Source organism: Morone saxatilis, unplaced genomic scaffold (genome assembly GCF_004916995.1).
Source record: "Morone saxatilis isolate NCDOM2014 unplaced genomic scaffold, NCSU_SB_2.0 Contig14, whole genome shotgun sequence".
NCBI classification, from domain to species: Eukaryota; Metazoa; Chordata; class Actinopteri; family Moronidae; genus Morone; species Morone saxatilis.
In genome coordinates this window covers 7,039,655-7,061,554 of record NW_023339696.1, presented here as the reverse complement: position 1 = coordinate 7,061,554, position 21,900 = coordinate 7,039,655, and the positions used below count along the sequence as shown (strand labels likewise).

At 41.2% G+C, this 21,900-nt stretch overlaps 1 protein-coding gene across 1 annotated transcript in view; it reads right to left on the bottom strand.

The window, feature by feature from the left end:
* The window catches only part of myo15aa (myosin XVAa), a gene marked incomplete at its 3' end in the record, with an annotated part of 31,038 nt that overhangs the window by 269 nt on the left and 8,869 nt on the right, over positions 1 to 21,900 (bottom strand). Inside the window, 50 exon segments of the mRNA XM_035655011.1 lie at positions 247 to 380; positions 891 to 1,024; positions 1,154 to 1,287; positions 1,898 to 2,058; positions 2,170 to 2,266; positions 2,465 to 2,542; positions 3,034 to 3,128; positions 3,238 to 3,368; positions 3,470 to 3,552; positions 3,687 to 3,760; positions 3,944 to 4,016; positions 4,119 to 4,182; positions 4,292 to 4,416; positions 4,723 to 4,925; positions 5,265 to 5,339; positions 5,482 to 5,593; positions 6,720 to 6,861; positions 7,044 to 7,162; positions 7,328 to 7,443; positions 7,568 to 7,643; positions 8,005 to 8,064; positions 8,275 to 8,390; positions 8,512 to 8,632; positions 8,749 to 8,842; positions 8,934 to 9,081; positions 9,299 to 9,353; positions 9,490 to 9,627; positions 10,009 to 10,073; positions 10,288 to 10,668; positions 12,476 to 12,611; positions 13,913 to 14,004; positions 14,151 to 14,266; positions 14,348 to 14,539; positions 14,656 to 14,728; positions 15,380 to 15,570; positions 15,693 to 15,928; positions 16,170 to 16,265; positions 16,772 to 16,902; positions 17,332 to 17,413; positions 17,505 to 17,558; positions 17,694 to 17,778; positions 18,177 to 18,352; positions 18,464 to 18,581; positions 19,235 to 19,359; positions 19,489 to 19,534; positions 19,723 to 19,877; positions 19,989 to 20,066; positions 20,533 to 20,658; positions 20,755 to 20,886; positions 21,784 to 21,853. Of these exon segments, the coding sequence (XP_035510904.1) occupies positions 247 to 380; positions 891 to 1,024; positions 1,154 to 1,287; positions 1,898 to 2,058; positions 2,170 to 2,266; positions 2,465 to 2,542; positions 3,034 to 3,128; positions 3,238 to 3,368; positions 3,470 to 3,552; positions 3,687 to 3,760; positions 3,944 to 4,016; positions 4,119 to 4,182; positions 4,292 to 4,416; positions 4,723 to 4,925; positions 5,265 to 5,339; positions 5,482 to 5,593; positions 6,720 to 6,861; positions 7,044 to 7,162; positions 7,328 to 7,443; positions 7,568 to 7,643; positions 8,005 to 8,064; positions 8,275 to 8,390; positions 8,512 to 8,632; positions 8,749 to 8,842; positions 8,934 to 9,081; positions 9,299 to 9,353; positions 9,490 to 9,627; positions 10,009 to 10,073; positions 10,288 to 10,668; positions 12,476 to 12,611; positions 13,913 to 14,004; positions 14,151 to 14,266; positions 14,348 to 14,539; positions 14,656 to 14,728; positions 15,380 to 15,570; positions 15,693 to 15,928; positions 16,170 to 16,265; positions 16,772 to 16,902; positions 17,332 to 17,413; positions 17,505 to 17,558; positions 17,694 to 17,778; positions 18,177 to 18,352; positions 18,464 to 18,581; positions 19,235 to 19,359; positions 19,489 to 19,534; positions 19,723 to 19,877; positions 19,989 to 20,066; positions 20,533 to 20,658; positions 20,755 to 20,886; positions 21,784 to 21,853 (5,914 nt within the window).

Below are 21,900 nucleotides of genomic sequence, written 5' to 3'. Positions count from 1 at the left end.
ATACACAAAAAAATACAAGATTTAATATCGAGGGAAATGTTATATTTATTTAAGTGATAAAATGGAAGCAAACTCTATAACCAGCAGATGGAGCCACATGCTTTGTTCTGAAATAATTACATTTTTTCATTAGTTAGCTTTTAATGTAAATATATTAAGGTAATTTTTAAAGAGTGCAACTACTGCTTCAAATGCATACTGTTACACACGTTCAGCTGCACAATGTGCATGTGTGATGTGACATACATGAGTATCTTTGTTAAGAAAATGCAGTCCATTCAGATTGACAGCCAGGATGCAGGGGGCGTGGATGGACGCCGAGCTGCAGCTCTGAATGTAGAAGAAGGAGGAGCCAAACATGGGGAAGGCACTGACCAGACCTGGGCAAAAAACACACGAAGGGTCACTTTTAATAAGCTAGCACACTCATTGTTCTGAGGAAGATGTTTTTACTGAAATATTTTTACTGAGCAAAATTTCAATACTTGGAATTGATCATTATTAATATAGGCTTCTATGGAGGTCCAGTGCGTAACATTTAGAAGGATTTATTGTCAGAAACTGAATATAATAGGTATATTTTCATTAGTGTATAATAATAAAATCATAATCTTTATGTTTTGTTATGTTAGAATAAGTTGTTTTTATCTACAGACGCCTTTGGTCATCTTCCATGGAGGCCACCATGTTTCTACAGAAGCTCAGAATGAAGAAACCAAACACTGGCTCTAGATACGGCTGTTCGCAGCCACCCTTTCTCGCACTTGGAAAGGGAAGGTCAATCGAGTGAGTTCCAATCTGCAACTGCACTGATAGATGCCATTAAATCCTACACAGTGGACCTTTAAGTCACTCTCAGAAATACACACACTCACAAAGAGGTGTCTTACCAAGGAACTGTGCGCGGGCCTGGTATGGGTTTAAGGGCTGGACTTGCTGCATGTGTTGAGTTGTCATATTCAGCCACGGCTGTGAACCCTGTTTGCTGTAGAACGGTGAGGGGACACACTCCTGCACCTCCCGGCTAAAAACACACACAAAGTGTTAGTTAGGGAGCAAGCATTCATGGTACTGTGACGTGCCAGGGATAAAAGCGTCCAACAAATGGTCTGTTGTAATTGAATGCTTTATGTTGATGTGTGTGTATATTTACAGGGTGGGCAGGTAGATAGTGTCCTTGGCACGGTGCTGTAGGGCAGCCAGTCTGGCGATCTGCTGCATATGCTGTTCACTGGGTTTACCCTGAGGAACTACACTCAGCAAGGCCTTCAGGTAGTCTGGCAACACCTTGAGCAGAGACACAGAGTACAGTTTTGTCTGTTTTTATTTTCATTTATGTTTCTGCTCTTTTTGTGACAGAAAATTTAAAAATGTTGACACATCTTCCTTGTCAGACTGTGCCAGTTGCAACCTTGAAGTGAAGTCTGTGCTGTTACAAAACTAGCAAAGCAACAAATGATGTCAGCCAGTGGTGGAAGAAGAAATATGTTACCAAAGTAAAAGTAGTTTTACAGCAATGTTAAAATACTCCATTACAAGTAAAAGTCCTGCATGAGAAATCCTACTAAAAGTACACAAGTATTAGCAGCAAAATGTACTTAAAGTATTAAAGTAAAAGTACTAATTTCTGCTATATTAAATACAGTATTTGCCACTATTCAATTGTTAATATTGATGCATCAGTGTGTACTGTAGCGTAGTTACTGTTGTAGCTGGTCAAGGAGGAGCTACTTTTACCTTCTTTATATACAGCCAGGTAGTTTATTTCAGTGGTTCTCTTGTTTTGGGAAATTGTTTTAAATTGTTATTCAGATTAGACCATGTGAGACATTAACAACTTTGCTGTGAGCAGAAACAGGACATCATCCATCCTTTAGTTCACACAGTAGATCTCTACCTGATTATAGTGCATGGTGACATAGAGTTCGTTGTCAAGTTTGAGCGCCATACTCCATATGACTCTTCTGAACCACAGACTGTAGTTGGTGTCAACCGGCTCTGCCTCTGTAGCAATGTCCAGTATGTACTCGCGCTTGTTCAGGGGACGCACATTCTGCCCTACACAGAAACACACTTCCGTTATTATTTGTTTATCTGTAGTGTATTGCTGTATGTTAAGAGGCCTCGCATTGTAGTCCTAGTTTCTATGAGAAGCTACATCCTTCTAACCTCTGTGTGTGACCAAAAAGACAGCATATTCATCCAAAGCCTCTGCCCTGTGTAGTCCCATCTCATAGCAGAGCTCCTCGATGACATCCAAAGCAACCTGAAATAAAGAAATCCTCATCATGTTGACCCACAAATGCAGCATCTGTTTTTCGTTATGTCTAAAAGCTACAGTCAGTCCAACTCCTGCTACTTCCTGATTGGTCTAATAAAGCTGCTCACTGGTATGATGCTTTTCTTTAGAACTGATACAATCATTTCATTGAATGTGTGTGTGTGTGTGTGTGTGTGCACTCACAGAGCACGTCTTGATTTTTAAGTGCCTTTCGATCCCACCTGGCAGCAGGAACAGCTGTCTCTTGGAGCTCCGCCCAGCCTGCACACAAACAACCAATCAGAGGGAGACGTCACAGCAGTCAACACCAGCAGGGGCTGCTGTTACTGAGAGCAGGAAACCAGCTGCCAAACACTTTAATATGACAAATGCCATAAGTAGAAAAGTATCGATCCTACTATAGTATTAGTAATCCTAAAACTTGGATTTTAAAACTAAAATCTAAACATTTGTGCTTAATTTTAATCAAACATGTAAAAAAAAAAGTGATACATTTTATTTTTATATATAAAATGCTGATGTATCATTACAATACAGTGTGGATATATTGATAACATCTCTTTTTGTATTTTCCTCTACACTGAACAAAGTATTCCATCCCACTGTACAGCAATCATTACATTATTAGTTCCTTAAATCATTTGCCTTGTGGTTTCCTTTTTGGTTTGGTGCACATTTTAACACTTTAAACAGGTTAAGCCAGGTTAAGTCAAGCCACATAAGAAGACTGAATGGACAAATAAGTGACTAACCAGCATAGCTTTGAGCTCCATGCTGTTGGGATACTGTATGCGACCGCCATACTGAAAAGTCCTCCTCAGATTCTGCTCACATGCCTTGGCAATACCTGTCAGTTAAGAGCAGCAGCCACTCAACACTTAGATCAATGGTACCTAAGAATAGCATCAGGCTGGCAGTGATGGATTAATGAGTGTAAAGTGTTAGTCTGTGGATACCTTGGTACTGCATCCCGGGGGTTGCACAGGCGTCCTGCAGAAACTTCAACAGAAACGGCTTCATAACATCAGAGCAGCGATGGAACGCCGTCAGGATGTACAACAGCCTCCATCCTCTCTGACAACTGTCCCTACACACAGATATACAAACAAAGCTATGAATTAAAGCCTCTCCATGGCCGCACTAGCACTGATTAAGTCCTCAGTCAGCATGTGAACTAAAATGTCTTACGGTTTGGAGCTGGTGTTGGCAGTAACTTGCTTCATCACCTGGCAGTAGGCTTCATCCTTTATCAGACCATGCTCGCCACTTAACTACATTTTTGAGCACATTTGAATAAAGCTTGTAAAAATACACACAAATACAGTTTGTTTCAGGCTTATTGTTATTTATTATATTTTATGTGCTTATAAAATATGTGAAATTGTGTGTGTTTTTGTGTGTGTACCTTCAGTATAGTAGTGACCAGGTCCTGCTCAGTCAGACCTTTCATCGGGAAGTCTCCCATGAACTTCATTATAGCTGGACAGAAACAACCAGTCAACATGGAATACCATGCAAACAAATGAGCTCATAAAACTGATCTGTAGACGTGTATTTCTTTCTACAAAACTATCCACTTCAAAATAATAACATCTGTAACCACTGACTGCTTATCTACTTTCCTCTTCTACCTCATATCTGTATCCATCCCTCCTCTCTCACCTAAGAAGATATCAGCAGCCACTCTGTTCATCCCACTGTCAGAGAAGTCGATCAGAGACTCCTGGATTGGAGACTGGAGAGACAGGAACATTACAAGGAAGAAATATAACACACACAATATTGTTAGAAAACAAAAGACATGAACATTTTTTATCTTGACCCCACTTTTTTTTACCTTGGAGAATTTGACCATGTCGACAGGGTCCCTGCCCTCCTTCCCCTTTTTGGCTTTCTGATCACTGTGGGCAAAACACAGCCAGCAGGCATTTGTCTCAGGAAAAGTAAATATGAGCTGAGGACATTTTAATACATGTTCACATTATTTTGGCAGTACGTTGTGTGTCTGACCTTTTGTTCCTCTGTGCCTCTCTAAAGTACTTCTTGGCAAACTCAGCCATGTGGTACTGGCCGCTGTGCAGAGGCAGATCGTCCAGCTCGACGCTCACACTGTCTCCATACATCTCATTTACTACCTGATACACACACACAGCGGTAAAAAGTTAAGCAGCAGTGCCACTTAAAGGAACACCAAAGATGTAATTATCTACAGAATATTTCCATTTCTGCAAACCAAAATATTCCAGCATATACAGTATAAACAGCAGCTGATGCCATAATATAGGGGTATTGTTCATGCTGAAATCTCAAATGTATGCTTGCTCGGAGCCTGGTGTTTTATTTCCTGATGCACTGTGGAAGCTGAAAATAAGCATCACGTATCTTTTTTGGACAGTAGATTATAAATATTCTGCTGTAACGTGATAAAACAACTTCTGCACCTCCGTGGAGAGGTCAAGCTCATGGGCAGCTACAGCTGAGCCCATCGCCACGGCGATAGCAGCGGATGCAGCCACTCGTCCCTGTCTGTCTCGAGGCTCCACGCGCTCAGCAGGGAGAACCAGGAAGTCCGGGGCAGCCACAGGACGGACGTAGTCACTGGGAAACACTCCTGATTTTCCATACACAGCCCCAAACCGCCAGCCTATATACACCCAGCAGAAGATATGTACACTGAGAGGTTCATATGCAACAGAAAAAAACACATCAAATGTTAAAAACAAACCCAAAACTGTCACATGCGAACGCAGAAAAAGTCCAAAGTGATGTCTTCAAATGTTTTGTTGTGTCCAACCAACAAGACAAAATCCAAAAATAATGTTTTTTAATTTTTATTTTTCAGCTTTTAAGACAAAGAACCAAATTTTCTATTCTCCTTAAAAAGGCCAGGGACACAGAAGTTAAGGCTCTAATGAAAAGAACAAACCAAAACCCACCAGTAAAAATAAAACACACACACACACACAAACACAACAGAACCCACCAAACTCAGGAGTGTCTCTCTTTAGCTCCTCCAGAAGCATGACCTTCTTCCTCACTACGCAGCCGTAATGTTTGCCTGAACACACACACACACAGTGTGACAGACATGGCATAAAGCACAGAAAAGCGGAGACATACTGTACAAGGTTCACAGAGGCAGAAAGCAGGTCTACAAAGATATCACTGTGCGAGCATGAGTTCATGAGTGTGCGTCTCACCGGCCTCCAGCCCGTCCATGTGCTGCAGTCTGATGATGTCTCCTTTGTGGAAGCTGAGCAGACTCCTGTCCTCAGTAATGTAATTCCTTACTGCCACCACATACTCTGAGTCCTGACAGAGACATGACTTGTTTGACACTGAACATGTTGCAAAATAACCAGTGGTCCAAAAACGTATCATCACATTCCTTTCTGTCATGATTCGTATTACTGCAATTGTACATTTGTTTGTAATGCATTACTGTCCCTAAATTCAGTAACCACATTACAATAACCAATCATTACTAATCAAACAATTATGTCTTTACTTGCATAAATACATAAATTCTTCAATCATCTGCATAATGAACAGATGGAAAAAGCAACAATCGCCTGAGTGACTTATTTTTTTTAATCTTTTGATGAGAAGGATAAAGTTAGCTTGAACTCTGATACGGAAGACATTGAATATTTGAAGTCGGGTTAGAGATGGACATCCTAACCGTTTCCGTAACATATCCAAAATATCGCCTGTGGAGAGGCGCTTCAGCCTGAGCAGTCTTGCTGACTCTAACAAAAGATTCAAGAGACTTCCCTGATGGGCTATAACCACTGCTTCAGTGATAAACATGTCAAATAAGCTGGAATAATCTAAAAAAGTCAATCTGTCTTTTGTGATTCCCCAAATGTCCTTCCACCTTCCACCAAATATTCTGAATTCAACAAGCTTGCCATGGCACACAGCTGTTTAGCTGATGTCAAAGACTGGATCTCACACAGCTTGCTGCAGTTAAACTCTCTTTCTAAATTCAAGTTAAAATCAAGCAGTTGTCCAGTAATACATAATAACAGATCACCCTGTTAATATGTATTACTGGACTACTGTTCAGTCATGCTAATGCTTTATTTTATATTTCTATCATAGCATCATGTTTAACCCCTTTTGCTTTGTATGGTTTTATTTAGCTGTTTTATCTGCCACATGGATCTCATTATTGCACTTATTATTGCACTGGATTTCCCCTTATACTCTGAGGTTGTAACAAAATGCATGCTTATTATAAAAGTGCTGTATAAATTAAACTATTATAATTATTGGTGTCAGAATATAACCAATGCATGGTGGCAAATACCAAAATTTTGAGATATTAAACTTTTGTTGTTTGACCAGCAGATGTCTTCTCATATTACCCATGAACACACATAAGACTGATAACACCAAAAGCCTTGTATGTATAGTCACACAGACGCCCTCTGACCTTCTTAATCTCTGTGAGGAAGTAGTCGATCATGTGTTTGACCTGCGGGGCCTTGGCGGAGAACAGGATCAGTTTCTCATTGGTCAGGTTGAACTCCAGCATGTTCTTAGATGGAATCGACACAAACAGGATGTCCGAGTAGCTGCAAAGGAAGTGAGATGCAAAAACCAGGAAGTCAACATAAAGTTACACATAAAAAGAAAAGGGGTCTCAGGTCAAATCAATCAGGCACTTCATTGTTTTCTTTTTTAATGGATGTGCCAATAAAAATCTATGAAGGCTTAAAAAGGGACTGACATGACACAAACTATGTCTGAGGCTCACCTGTAAGGCCGCAGGACTCTGAAGTAGTCTGGGGCAGCAGAGCTGCTCCTCACCAGCTTCAGGAGCTTGATGCCTTTATGAGAGACAGACAGCACCTGCACTCCTGTCCCCACACTGCCCTGGAACACACACACACAGACACACACACACACACATAAACACATGAAACTGAGCGCAGGCACACGAGTAAGAGCCTATCAAACCAACTGATGGAAGAAGGCTGCTTTAGGTTTATTATGAACTTTTCAGTTCAACTCACATATGAGAAAGAGACAAGAACTCACAGACGCTGGGAAGAGGCGGGAGAAATAAATGTCCCATGAGTCTTTCGCCATGGCAACCACTTTCTTCTTCACGTTCTCATCATGCGTTCCTGAAACCTGGTCCACCTTGCTCTCAGCTGTCAACCAAAACAGAGAAGGAGTGATCACATTCACATACTGTAAACTTAAAATAGTACATTGTGGTCTATGAGCCATTATACCACAGAGTGAAGTCATTTAGGAATATGTGTTTTGTCATACCAAACAAAGCTTTCATCTTCTGTCTCTCCTCCTGGGTGATGCGGATGCAGGCCTCAGAGAAGGTATCGTGCAAAACCTGCAGAACACATGCACCTTCAGAAAAAAGCATTTCACTAAAGTGGAAATCATTTTTCAGATCGCCTGCTGTGTGAACCTGAGGAAGCTGCAAGCGAAACACGCTGTTCGCTCTTAAATAAATCACAGTAAAGTGATTTCAGAGTGCACTGGTTGATTCAGATTTTTTTACTACATGGTCCTGCAACCTACCAGCACCTGACTGTTGTTGGCAGTGCAGCGGGAGTTTTGTTTACGAGTGACATACCTAATATTATATTAAATTTCTTCCAATATATCCTCTTTAATGTAACACACTGGACCTTTAATACAAAATAAATGGAAAAACAAGAGATTGTAAATAAATAAATAAATAAATCAACCTGTCTGAAGATCAGATCCAGAATCAGTGGATTGTTGAAGGTCTCTCTAGGATAGAACACCTAAAACAACAAAGATCAACAATGGAAATATTTATTTATTTAAAAAGTATAAAACATGAGGATGTTAAAGTATTGTAATGTTGTTAAATGTTCAGTACTAGAAGATCTATAAAGAATATATATGTTTTTCAGTATGTGTTTCAGCAATTTGTTCTAACATTACATTTCAGGGCGATACGGATAATGTGTTTTTGTGCTCAATAAACACACCTCTTTCCTCATGAAGAGTTTCCAGGGGACGTTGGAGTAGGTATAATATTCATCACTGGTCCTGCTGTGGAGTTGAGTCTGAATGATCTCCTCTTCTACTGGCAACTCTCTAGCGACTAGAAACACACACACAGAGTTAGTTTCCAAACACTTTCACATGCAAGTGTGAAATGAGTAATGAACTTTCTGCTGTTTATTACTGGGGATTTATGTCAGATTAGTATGTGAAAAGTTTACCTGGAGGAGGGGCAGGGCTTATGCTGGAGCTGGTTGGCCCTGCAGGGCGAGACTTAATGGTCTTGGAAACCTTAAGTCCTCTCTCTTCTTGATGTTGGGAGGGTTGAGGCTTCTTTAGACTCTGAGATATAAAAAAAAAATTAAACAAATTGTAGTTTAACCCTAACCCTAACCCTAACCTTTGTATGTGTATATGGGTGTGTGTGTGTGTTTGGTGCAAGTGCAGAGTTGGAGTACCGGTTGTGGTGGGTTTGCCATCTGATCTTTAAGGATCTCCATAGCTTCATCATGCGGGTCTGGCTTCTTTGCAAACACCTTTCCATCACCTTTCCTGCACACACACGCACAGGTTAAGAGGCAACTAAGCAGACAGACAAAATACTATCATCAGTACTTAGGTTAGAAAGTCATGAACGTGTTACTTTTGTGTGGCAGGTCCAGTAGAAGGTGTTGTGCCAGCAGGCTGGTGCTGTTTGATAATGTCTTTGATGTCATGGCTGGGGTCCATACGCTCTGTGTTACTCACACTGGATCGGACCACATCCTCAGGAGGGGGTCCACGTGTCGGACCTGGAATGTCATTGTCTATTAGATCATCATTAGATTTAACGGCTGTTGGATTCAATTTCTATTTTTTCTGCACGTCTCATAAAATCACATACCACCCACAAATTAATTCACTCAGTTTGAATAATGTTTCAAAAATAAAATAAAAAACTCACTGTATTCATGGAATTTAAACCACACAACAAATCTGCAGATTTTACCCTGAAAGTGTGAAACATACTCATTTTTCGCTGAACAGCAGCAGGCTTGTACGGCGACTCTTCACTCTCTTTGGCCTGCAGAAAAACAGGGAGTAATACAGCTGAGTTTGTGTTTATTGCAACTATTTCTGATTTGTATACGTGCTGGCAGGTGTATCCATATTCATGTTCATGTAGCGCCAGAGTACAGTGTATGTGTGTGTTTACTCACAGAGCTGGGCGTGTGAGAGTGTTGTGGCAGTGGTGTATGCTGCTGTGAGGGTGGTGACTGGGGGGCGGGGGCAACAGGTGGGAAGGAAGACAACATCTGCTGCTGGATTGCAATGGCCTGCATAGTCATCTGCTGGGCCTGCAACACAAACACATGCAGTATATATTACTTTTATTTCCTATATCACCCATTTACATGAGGTGGCACACGGCATCTGTAAGGTAAGAAAAACATCATAATTCTGATATTCAGGTAATTATACACTGATGAAAACATGATTATAAAAGTTATATTCTCTTTCTCCTAAATGTTACACACTGGACCTTTAAGCTAACTGGCTGTAGCTTAATTGACCTTATATGAGAGTGTCATCAATCTGCTCATCTAACTCTAAGCATGAGAGCTGAGAGTTGTACTTCACAAAATGCTGAGCTATTCCTTGAATACTAGACACACTTGAAGTATAAATTACACCAATAGTAATATCAGATTTGTTCAGAAGAAGGATATTTGACAAACCAGAATGATAGCTTGCTGGTTGATGATAGCCTGTTGCTGTTGAGTGAGTACTGTCTGCTCCGATCCTAGAAATAGACATAGACACCATGTAACTCACTGCAAAGGAGCGAGCAGACTCATCCACTTCAAACAAACCTCACAAAGGAACTTTGCAACCTCACACCAAACGGCAAGATATAAAAAAAGTTTTAAAAAAAATAAATTTGTTGTAACTCCACCAAGCCCACACGCTTCAGGCCAAACATGCGGGACAACCTAATGCACACCCGATTATTATACCTGGCACACCTGCCATCACAGGCAAGCCTGGAACAACAGAAGTGGTAGGGAGTGAGGTCACCCCCGGCAGACCGGGGACACCAGTGACATGGGAAGCTACATTGGCATCAGCTGCGGGGGCTGCAGCAGGTGCACGAGTGGGTGACGGAGTAGGTGCCACACGTGTGGCAGGAGCAGTGGTAGAAGAAGTCTGATGGTGGTAAGGTTGTGGGGGACGGTTGTATTGGTGGTAATGTTGCTGCTGTTCCTGTTGAGGTTGCTGCTGCTGTTGTTGTTGTTGTTGTTGTTGTTGGTGTTGTTCGTGGTGATGGTGGTGGGAGGGGATTGGCATAGCAGGGATGGGTGGCATCATTCCTCCTGCTACTGGAAGCACTGGCACAGCTTGAGAAGCGATAGGCAATGAACAGGGTAAGAGTTAGGAACAGTGCTGCTTCCAGGACTTAGTCTCTGTTAAATGGATGTATTTTCTTCCTGGACAGGCAAGACAGGACAAGCTAATCAGCACTTCACAGTAAGAGTAAAAGAGTTAAAGTAAGTGAAGATGCAAATTGCAGTGTGTAGGAGCAACTAAGGTGGCTGCAAAACCAGCACAAAACGCGATAGGTCCTATATCGAGTCAGATGGCTTGTCCATTCTGGGCTACTGCAGAAAGATGGCGGTTCAACATGGCCGACTCCATGGAAAAGGACCTGCTCCCTCTGTAGATAAAAACGGCTCATTCTAAGGTAACAAAAACACCCTGATTTTTATTTTCAGGTGATTAGACAATAGACACTAATGAAAACATACCTATGAATATAATATTCCTGCCATATTTCACCATATTTCTGCCACCAGAGCCTCCAACATGTAACACACTGGAACTTTAAATATCATATTTGAAAGTTTAGATCCAAAACAACATGTTTTACTACTTAAGTGTTGGTAAACTATCCATCAAACAGTATAGAAGATGCAAAGTGGGGAAACGGGGGAAACTAGCCAGCTTGGCATAGTACAGCAGTAACAAAATCTGCCTAACTCACTAATAAAGAAACTAAAAGGCAGTTGAATTCCTTCATCCCTTTTTCTTCAATGAGGATAGATGCCTTAGATTAGTACTTAGGAGTTCAACGTACTGTCTGATGGATGAGATAAAACTTGACAGTCAGAAGACTGAAAATATACACTGCATATTCTCAAAAAAGAGGTTGAAAGAGGGGAAAAAAGCTTGGCTAGTAGAAAAAAGCTAATACACATTTACAGATGTTTAGAATATTATACATTTGTGAGCGATAGTGAGATGTGAAGTTTACCTACGACTGTAGAGCGCTGACAAAATAGCAAGAAGGAAAGAGATGACGAATAATATGTGTAGTAGAAGAGAGAGAAGGAGAGTGACAGGTGCCTATAGAGGGTAAAGAAGTCATGTGTGGTTACAGTGAATGGCTGTCTATGCATTATCTATGAGGTCAGACTGCCCATTGTGGCCTCTAAGCGACAGATTAAGGTTGGTGAACTGTACATCTGAACTTTTACACTTCAGGCCTGTTCAGTGTCGCTGAGACACTTCAGCGTTCACCCTTAAACAATATGGAAATAATTACAATAATACATACAGTATATTAGTAATGATCATTTGTTGTTAAATCTTTCACCTCCCTTTTTGTTTGTAACTGTGTTTAACACTTTCAATATTTTGCATTTTTATTTCTGCATTTGTCTGTTGTAGTTATTGCTTTTTTTTCTTTTTTTTTCTCGGTTTTTTTACTGGTTGGACCAGATATCATTATCAGCTCTACCCAGGCAAGTTGGAGAAGGTTAAAAACAGAGCATAACATGAAAGACACCTTTTGGGCCAGCTTTTTCCAGCATTCAGGGGAAGCTCTAAAGTGCAGAAAGAGGGCAAAACTCTTTACCAACGTGAGACTAATGACGAGGATTTAGAACCAACTTAGAACAAGCTGAATTATTGATGTCAGTGGGGCGATAAAAAGAGTGAGAGAAAGGCTTGAGTGACAGGACAAAAGAACGGCTAGAAATAATACAAAAATGATCCCAAAAAAATGAAAGACAGAAGAAGAATAAGGAAAGACATAAAACTAAATAAAAAAAATACAAATATAAAGAAAAACTAATGGACAAGTGGCACTAACGCTATACATACAGTAACTAACACAAAACACACTCAGTAACTTCAGTGTTTTACCTCCGGGATGTATTCCTGGTGGATAAGGCCGGCTGGGGGCCGAATGAATGTTCCCCTCTCCTCCTCCTCCTCCTGTGATGCCTATACCTCCTCCTCCCTTCATTCTTGCTGACAAACTTCCAGTCTTTTCCATGTCCTGGTAGCCAGAGAGAAACAGGAAACAGAGATTCAGCGGATGGAAAAGGACGGCTGTAGATGTTGAGAAAGTGGAGGTTGAGAGACATAAAGAGGAGGGTAAGAAGTTTGTGTGGAGACGCTGAGGGAACAAGAATGAGGGAGTGGATTGTATTGGTTGATTCAGACCCTCTGTGAGGGAGTCAGTAGAGCCACAGGAACTGAATACTCCGCAGGAAGTACCGTAGACCATGGAAGAGAAGCTCCAGCACAAGTATAAGAATCTAACTAAATGATCTGCAACATAACGAACCCTATTGCTTCAACACAACAAAACCACATAGATACGTTCCTCGGAAAATGCTTTACTGCTCCGATAAGTCAAAAAATAAAGCTCCAGATACACAAGCTCACAGAAAATCCAAATGAAATGTTCTAATGTTACCACCAACACTCTCTCTTTGACAACCCTAGATAACACCCTAAACATACCTATGCTTTCTTCCTGTTTCCTCCCAAATACGAGGCCTTTTCTTGTTTTCCCGAATACACAAAATGTGACGTTGTTAATGGACAGTAATCCCCACACAGCTGTGCATGCACGCTGCCTGCTGTTATAGTCAAATACGGTGGGTCACACAGTAACCTAATCACCCCTTCTGTCTGCTCCATTCATACATAAACAGAAGCAGTGGATCACATGTTCCACCCGTCCATCAACACTCCCTTCCATTCACACTCAGATCAGATCAGGTGGAGGGAGCGTGACAAGAACATTTTATGCATTTACAACTAAGGAGAATTTCCTTTATGTATAAATCTGCCTGTACCTGTAAATATTGCACTCAAGGCTTTATTCATTAATTTATTAGCTTTAGGAATTTAGTGAAATCAACTGAGCTTTTAAGTTAGAAGTTTTATTCATTTAAAGTGGATCAAACTTAAGCTTTCAAGTTTCCATTTTCAATTTCATAACTTTCCTCTGACTTAAAGTCTTTCAACTCAAAATGATGAGTTGAATGAAAATGCTACTGAGATTTCACGATAATAAATAGGATATAGGATTAGATTAGCACGTTTCCAGCATGCAGTGTTTGAGGTTTAAAACTCTGTGTCTTTAACACATGTTAAAGGCTGCTCTGGTTTCTTCTGATAATAATGAAAACTATGAAAACCATTTGAAGGTGAGTAAATTCAATCCCTACACCAGTTTATGATGTCTTACAGTGTATTTGATGATTAAACAAATTAATTAATTACCTAATCGCTTCAGCATTGATAGGTTTTCTAAATCAGATGGTGTAGATCAGTGTCAGTACTCACTATGCTGCTGTCTGACAGCACAGGGTCAAACAGACTGTCCAGGTAGCGGTCCATTCCTCTCTGAGTCTGACCATCACTGAACGCATCCGACTCTACTGGACACAGACAGACAGCCGAGTTACACTTTACAATCCAACCAGAAACCATTACTATCTAACTTTTGCTGCCATTGTGTTTACTGGTTTTACCTGGTAACTGCATATTATATTACAATAGATGTGTGTGTGTGTGTGTGTACCGTGGCTGTAGTAACCGTCAGAGTCAGGCAGACTGTAGGCTGGTCTGCTGCTGCTGTTTAGAGGAAAGGCAGGAGGAAGCTCTTCATCTGAGTCAAAGCCACTGCCAAACAAAGCACTGAGAGGAGAGGAAAGGAGATAAATAAATGTCTTTGGTGTATCTACATTTCATGTATTTGTGAGTGTTCTGTATACTGACAGGCTGGCATTAGCTCGGACTCGTGCAGGGTCATCAGTGCTGATGATGAAGTAGCTCTTCTGCTTTGGGAATTCATTCGGAAGCTCCAGGTCTGCAATCAGGTCCATCACATAGTCGTGACCCGCTAACTCCACCCACTGGCCGTGCTCCTTCATCAGGACTGAACTCCCCCTCCACCAGTCGGACACTCCCCTACAAGCAAGAACCCACACTTTAAATACCTGCCTGTACATTGCACTCAAGGCATTGTGTACTGTGTGGATGTTTTGCAGTAAAAATAATATTATAATATTATTAGATATCAGCACCTGTGGCGCAGTATGTCCCCTGCTAAATCCTCTCCACTGGTCCAGGAATGGACCGGACACAGGAACGATCCTCCTACAGGGCCAGATGAATGAATAAGGTAAACCGTATCTTTCCATTGTGGTTTTTAAAATCACACCAATTGTTTAGTGTAAATGAGTAAAACGCATAAATTGTGCAATTGAAGGACAGAGAGGCCTGTAGTTCACCTGATCCTGACTGGCAATGAATAATCAATGATCAAGGGCTGTAATTGATCCCCTTCAATAAAAGTGATGCCAGTAGTCCCTGCCACACACATCCCCTTGCTTTGCTTCGAAGCGTGCGCTCATTTAAATTTGAGGTGAGAAAGACTGCTTACATTGTGTTTAGTAAGCCTTTTGTTTTTCTTTGCTAAACTGAAAATAAACTGTAATGGAGAAAATTGAAAGCAGTACATTTTTGAATATGTGTATAGTTGCTGCCCGTGATTTGTTTCCAGTTTTCTGGCATGAAAACCAGGAAGAGCAAAAGAGCAGACAGTTAACTGCGTAATATATTGTTGAATTAATTAATGCAATCTGGCCTTGCAAGACATTAAGACCTTAGCTGTATTCATATCGCTTTTAGCCCATAAAACTACCACTCCTTCATCTGCTGCTGCTTGGCTGGAGTACCTTTCTTGTCAGCGCTTAAGGGAACCAGCCAGATATACTGTATATAAAAAAAAGGCAAGATGCATCTCACCATCAACACAGTGCACGTGCAACACCATGTTGGCCTTCTTCCTATTGGCTGTCCACTCCAGCAGCGACAGAGGATAGGTACGCGCTGTCTCGGGGGCGGAGCCTGAGCCTAGCTGCGTTTTCTGATTGGCTTGGATGAGTCTGTGTTGCAGCAACGCTTGGCAACCAGCAGGGCTGTGGTCCGATACAAACCTGGACACGAAAGGTTAACTGAGGTCACACTTTTTAAAATTTTAAATCACATTTTGTTCCTGTTTTACTTTTTTTTTTTTTACTTTGATTTCTGTACACATCTGTAATAAATTATATCTCACTTCAGTAGATATTTGTCCATCTTGGGCGACGGAGCGAAGCTGCAGACACACGCCAGCAGCAGCAGCCAGCCTCTCTCTGCGTTGTCATAGTTCATGTTCCTCCACACCTGGTTGACAACCTGAGCCAGGATCTCATCCCGTAACCCTGGAGATGACAGGCCCCTCTGGATGATGTAATTCCCAAACATGTTCTCCTGCGCCCCGTTTAGGTGAGGGTCGCCCATGAATCGTAACACCTAAAAGCAAAATGAAGAAAAACATTACAATTACTGTAGTACTGTAGAGCATGGCTCTAAAATACCGCTGCTAAAAGCTGTATTTTATTGATTGAATCATTTGACCGTGAACAGCTTAACACTTTTGTAACATTTAAAAGTTGTTTTATAGAACAACAATGACACAGAACTAGGGACTAGATGATAAATCTGGGCAGAATATGAGGTCCATAGGAAAGTTGAGTTTTTAGAGTCAGCCTACCATGATGAAGAGCTCCAGAGCTTCTCCTTTCAGGTCATCTTCTATACGGGTCAGAGGTGACTCTAGAGGTGCCATCAACATCCCAAACTTTGGTTCCTGTGGCAACAAAAAATTTTTAAATTGTTTTAGGAAGCACATCTACACCACATGTGCATTCAGGGTGCATTAACACAATGGTGTAGTTCTCCCTGACCCCTTGAGTGGGAAAAGAAAAAATCCCAGGGCTTTGTCTGGTAAACTGTAAACTCTCTCTTCGACTTGGCTTCTTGATGTTATAATCTGAGTTTTACAGTTCAGCATTGCATAATTCAATTTCAGGAATAATAATAACAAAGATTACCTTTTTTTCTGATTTACTGAAGTACTGTAGTAAGTGCTGTCATTTTGTGAGTGAGAGGGTCATGTTTTTGTCTGTGTCCTTATAAATCAGTTTCAGTGCGGTGGCATGAAAACAAAAACTGCTTCCCTTTATGACTCAGCGGATATGTTACATTTTTACAGGGCAGTTTTATGAATGCAAATCTAGTCAATAACAACAATTACAGTGGTTATACCATATACAGTAAGCGTGTCACTAGGAGTGAAGCTGATGCACATCTCACCCTGAAGTAGATCTGTACGTATCGGTAGAATGGGTAATTGTTGATGTCCAGAGGCAGAGTGAGCTGACCCTCTTCCTGGATATGAGGAGCTTGAAGCAGAGCCAAACAGTCGGAGTGCAACTCCCTCCTTACTAGAACGAGAGAGAGACCAGCATACATATATTGTAGAATTGTAGGAGCATGGAGTGTTTTAAAGTATGTTTCAACACAAAAACTACCAAAATATTGGAGTTCATCAACTAGACATATATGAATGTGTACTGTGCCACGTTCTATTGCTACTGCTGAAGCTGACCAGACATGATATTTAGGCTTAAAGTGATAAAGATAAGATTTAAATGATAAAAGTGTGCTGTTTCTTTCCCTTGTGATATATTACGCAACTGATTCTACTCACGTCCCAATCTGTCAGGACTATTCAAATTATTTCTGGAGCTGATACTGTCAGTGCTGATGAGATGCAAAGGGCTGAATGAAGTGCTTAGCTATTTGGTTCATAAATAATATGTGGGTGAACATTAATGTGGACTACACAAAAAGGAAGACAGACATTGACAGACCTCCTGCTGTCTGCAGTAAAACTCCCAGCTCTGCAGGGATCACCAAGTGTGTGACATTCACCACCTCCCTCTTGGTCAGCTCCTGAAAGAGTTATTGTTTTGTTTTTTATTTATCTGAAAAGTGACGATTTAGACAGTTTCCCTTGAAAACAGAGTCTAAATTTCCATCATACCATCTCTCTCCTCCTCCTCTCCTCTTCAACTTTCCTCTGGGCTTCAAATTTCATCTGCAAACAGATTACGGAAATCACACACTGAACATTTTCACTTATGTTCCATCCAGTATACGCATGAGGGATTTATGTTGCATCGTCTAGATATGAAAGGAGATATATTGTCATTTGAAAGTGGACTTCATGTACCTTGATGTATCGCTTGCGGTTGACGTACATGTGGACAAGAGATCGAAACCGAACCAGACTCTCTCTCATTTTCACATAGCGCTTCCTGGAGGGCAGAATGAGAATTGGAGCACCATGAAATTTCACATCATCATTGACACCAAGAAACTAAATTATTTTTAATTTGGATAATCACCTGAAGCAATTTGAAATCACAAGTTCATAACCAGTTAAAAACTCCTTATAAAACTATTATTCTTACCATTGATTTAAACTATACCATAATGTACCATCATTTTAAAATCTCTGTTCTATTTAGAATTTAGTCTGTCAGTGTATTGGGGTCCCCCTTCATTTGTTTTTCTCACTACTACAATGGTAAACAATCAAGATAATAAAAGTCTTACATAAATGCTTGCCTGTCAACTGAATCAGGCTTCTCACTTGATGGATGTCCACAAATCTGTTGATAATTTTAAAACCAGCAGTAGCAGAGATGCTGACCTTGTGAGGAAGCCTCTGCATTGTGCCTGCAGCCCGATGATCTTCTTGCGGAAGGCCACGAAGCGTTTCCTGACAAAGAACATGCGGGTGTAACGCTGCAGGGTGAGAGCAGCAAGTTGTCGAGTGCGTTCCCGTTTACACTCCAACAACTGGTAGATGTCCTCCTTCAGAAACAGCTGCCACATGCACACACAGACACGCACACACGTATGAGTCATTTGGAAAATCAAAAACTAAATAAAGTTTGGAGGTAAAGCCCAACATAACAACTGTAATAACAGTCTCACCTTTGTGACTCCAACATGGTAGGCTCCTGGTCTGAGGGGACACAGTTTACTGAGCATTATCACACAGTTCTCTCCATTGGCCTCTGGAGGCTCTCGTATCCCCACCAGGGACTTATACCTGGGAATGACACACAATCACATGCATGTACACACACACACACACACACACAAAAGAATGAAGCGGTCTGCTGCAACAGGTGGCGCTCTATCTTTTTAGGTGTTAGCTATCACTTCCCATGCTAACCACCCACTGCCCTACCTGTGTGTTCAAGTTTGCATTACATGTAGATGCAGATTGTTGACAAATTAAAGGGAAACCCACTATAAAGTGTTTTAGTAAAGTCTTGGACCCCGATAAGCCTGCTTCAATGTTCTTCGGCAGAGATTCAAAACGTTTCTGAACTCTGCTGGGAGGGTGAACATCATTCTTCCAAAAGATATTTCAAAATTTGTTGTTCTGATGGTGGCTCCTATTCATCTTAGTTTTGCGTGTTAGCATACATAAAATGGCTACATCCCCCTATGTATAAAACCTTCTATTTTTCAAAACATTTCTGTTTAAAAAAAGTTTTAGAACTAGGTTTGGGAACAAAGACCACTCGTTGAACTCATCTAATTTCCGCACAAAACGTATTTAAGTATCCATTCACTCTTTTTCTTTTCCCTTCTCACAGTGTTAAATTAAACCTTCATGGTTTCATGACGCAGTGATAGAAAGCCACAGAGAAGCACCGAAATGGCTGCCACCATCCAGTGATGCGTTTATGTTACCTGAACAGGAAGATGTAGAATGGCATTCTGACAGGATACCCCTCCCTACGGATCCTAATGGTCTCTAGGATGCCTGAGTGTCTCAGCTGGCTGCTGACCAGCTCGTCCTCAAACACACCTGGTTGCTAAACGTAGATGAACACGTAAGCACATTCAAAAAACAATGACTGTCATTACCTCCAGGATACAGACTGAACTCATTGCATGCAAGTGATCAGTGTCATCATTAAATCACAGAATGTTTGAAAATCTACCTTCATATTATTTGGCTTAATGCAGCGAACAAAAAAAGGGTTGCACCTGAAATGGAAGAATAAACCATGTGAGCAGTAACATCAGTAACCAACTCATTTTATTTTCTAATGCAAAAAACTTGTCTCTTGGATTGAAAATAACATTCTTGCTTATTATTCATGTGAAATCTGAAAATTGTGCCGGTTTGTGGACATGAATTATTTAGTATATATTTCCAATTCTCTCAGGTTCACCTCTCCATCTTCTCCACTAGCTCTAACAGGGACTGTTGGAACTTGTTGCTGACGGTGGGAGCTTGGTATTTTCTGGTGACTGTGCTGCTCTTCCTCATGTGACCTCTCTGCTGACCTATGACCTCTGCATGAACCAGGAAGAGGTTTGACACCATCTGCACACACAAATACATTCACAGTATTTATACGTACACTGTTTATGTTCACATGAATTAGAATAAACATGATCATACATGCATATGTTAATGTGAAGATGCTCCTCTCACCTTGTTCTTGCTCTGAATGAACAGGTCCAGAACATCCTGACGGACCTGGTCGTAGTTCTTATCGAGAAACTTGTAAACCTGCATCGTCGACATCACAAATTATTACAAGATCAGTCCCAAAAACAACGGGATGGATTGTTGACATTAAATTTGGCTGCGAAATTCATATCCCCCTCAGGATGAATCTGTGATGCCTTAACTTTTCATGCTGCGCCATCGTCACATCAAAGGTTTTATTAGACTCTTATTGTTTAAAGAGTCTACAGCCACGCTAGTCGCTCTGCGAGGTTGTACTTAAGCACAGCAGGGATATTTCACTCATACACACAAATGTGAACCTCATGGTGGCACTTGAGGAAAAGTCATAGGATCATCAAAGTCATTACGATTCAACATGACCATGAATGGAGAATGGCTGTACTCATGGTACAGATCAGCTATCAATAACATTATTGATGTCACTGAATCAGAAACATTCTCCTGCTAACTGACGGGCCAACAGCAGGTTTTGTCATTTCAGATGAGCCAATGAGGCGCTGTGTACCTGGTAGGTGACCCGGCCGGCAAAGTGCTTGATGGTGAACTCTGGGAGGGGCATCTTTGGCTTCAGATACAGCGGATTGTGGCCATGGTGATAGTGACACTTTTGGAGGAAAGTGTGGTCTGTTGCCTGGCAACAAAGCAGAGACATGTACAATAGTTTAATCTGTGGGTAAAACAGATTTATAAGTGACTTCAGGTTTTCCTTAGGTTTCTCCTGCCCCACCTGTGGGAAACAGCTCTGGTCATCCAGAATCCTGAGTATCCCATGAGGCTTAGCAGCAATGACATCAATGCAGGGCTGGTTGTCACTGAATGGGATGTCCTGCCAGGGGATCTGTTCCCGGGTGTACTCTTCCTGAATGGGGATCACACAGATGCACAAATCCATTGTCTATATACAGAGTTAATTAACACAATGGTTCTTTTATTGGTGTCAAGAACCCCCAGATTGATAAACATTTGATGAGATGTAGTCTTAGGGATCCCTGTTCGATAAGATTTAGTTTTTCAGTAGATTTAAGATGGGCAGAAAAAGTTATTGAGTGTGAAACATATGCACAGAAAAGTCATCCTTATTAAATTACTACTACTACTACTTACTTGGCTAACTTCTAGTCAATTTAATAATAGTAAAATTAAAATATCTTTCTGTGGACCCCCCAGAACCATTTTAAGGACCCCAGAGGGTCCCCAGAACTGCTGATGTGACATGTCCTATTATTGTTTCGTTATTATTATGCTTTGTGTTGTGTGGTGGGTGTGGTGTGGTTGTGTTTGGTGTTTGTAAAGTGGCGTAGTTGGTGTGGGTTAAGGTGCGTTATGGTGTGTATGTGTGGGTGGTTGTGTTGTTGTGTGTGGTGTTTGTGGTTTGTTGGTTGTGGGTGTGTGTGAACGTAGCGTTGTGGGACGTTGACTGTCAGCCTGTTCCTCCCTTGAAAATACGATCTTTTGGTTGGGAAGAAAGAAAACTGCGAGGTACGTTTGCCATAAAATTAATTCCAAAAGGCTGCTCCCGAAAGCCTTGTTTGATAAGGCCCAGGATCCTGATTGTTCCCACCACCACCCACAACAATAACAACACACATACATACAAATACACACAACTGGTAATTCTCTATGTCTTATCTACAGGTCTAAAGACTGATTATTGTGGAGTCTCTGAGCTGTGCAACAGGAGGAAGTGACAGACAGCTGATAAGATGCTCATCCATCCTGTATGGAGGAGCGTAAACAAATAAGAAAACTTGCTTACCTCGAATCCATAAATGTCCAGGATAGAGATGGAGAGGGTGTGTTGGCGGGGGTACACCTGAGCGTTGATCCTCTCTGTTAACCAGTGGAAGAGGAGCGAGTACAGGATCTTGGCAAC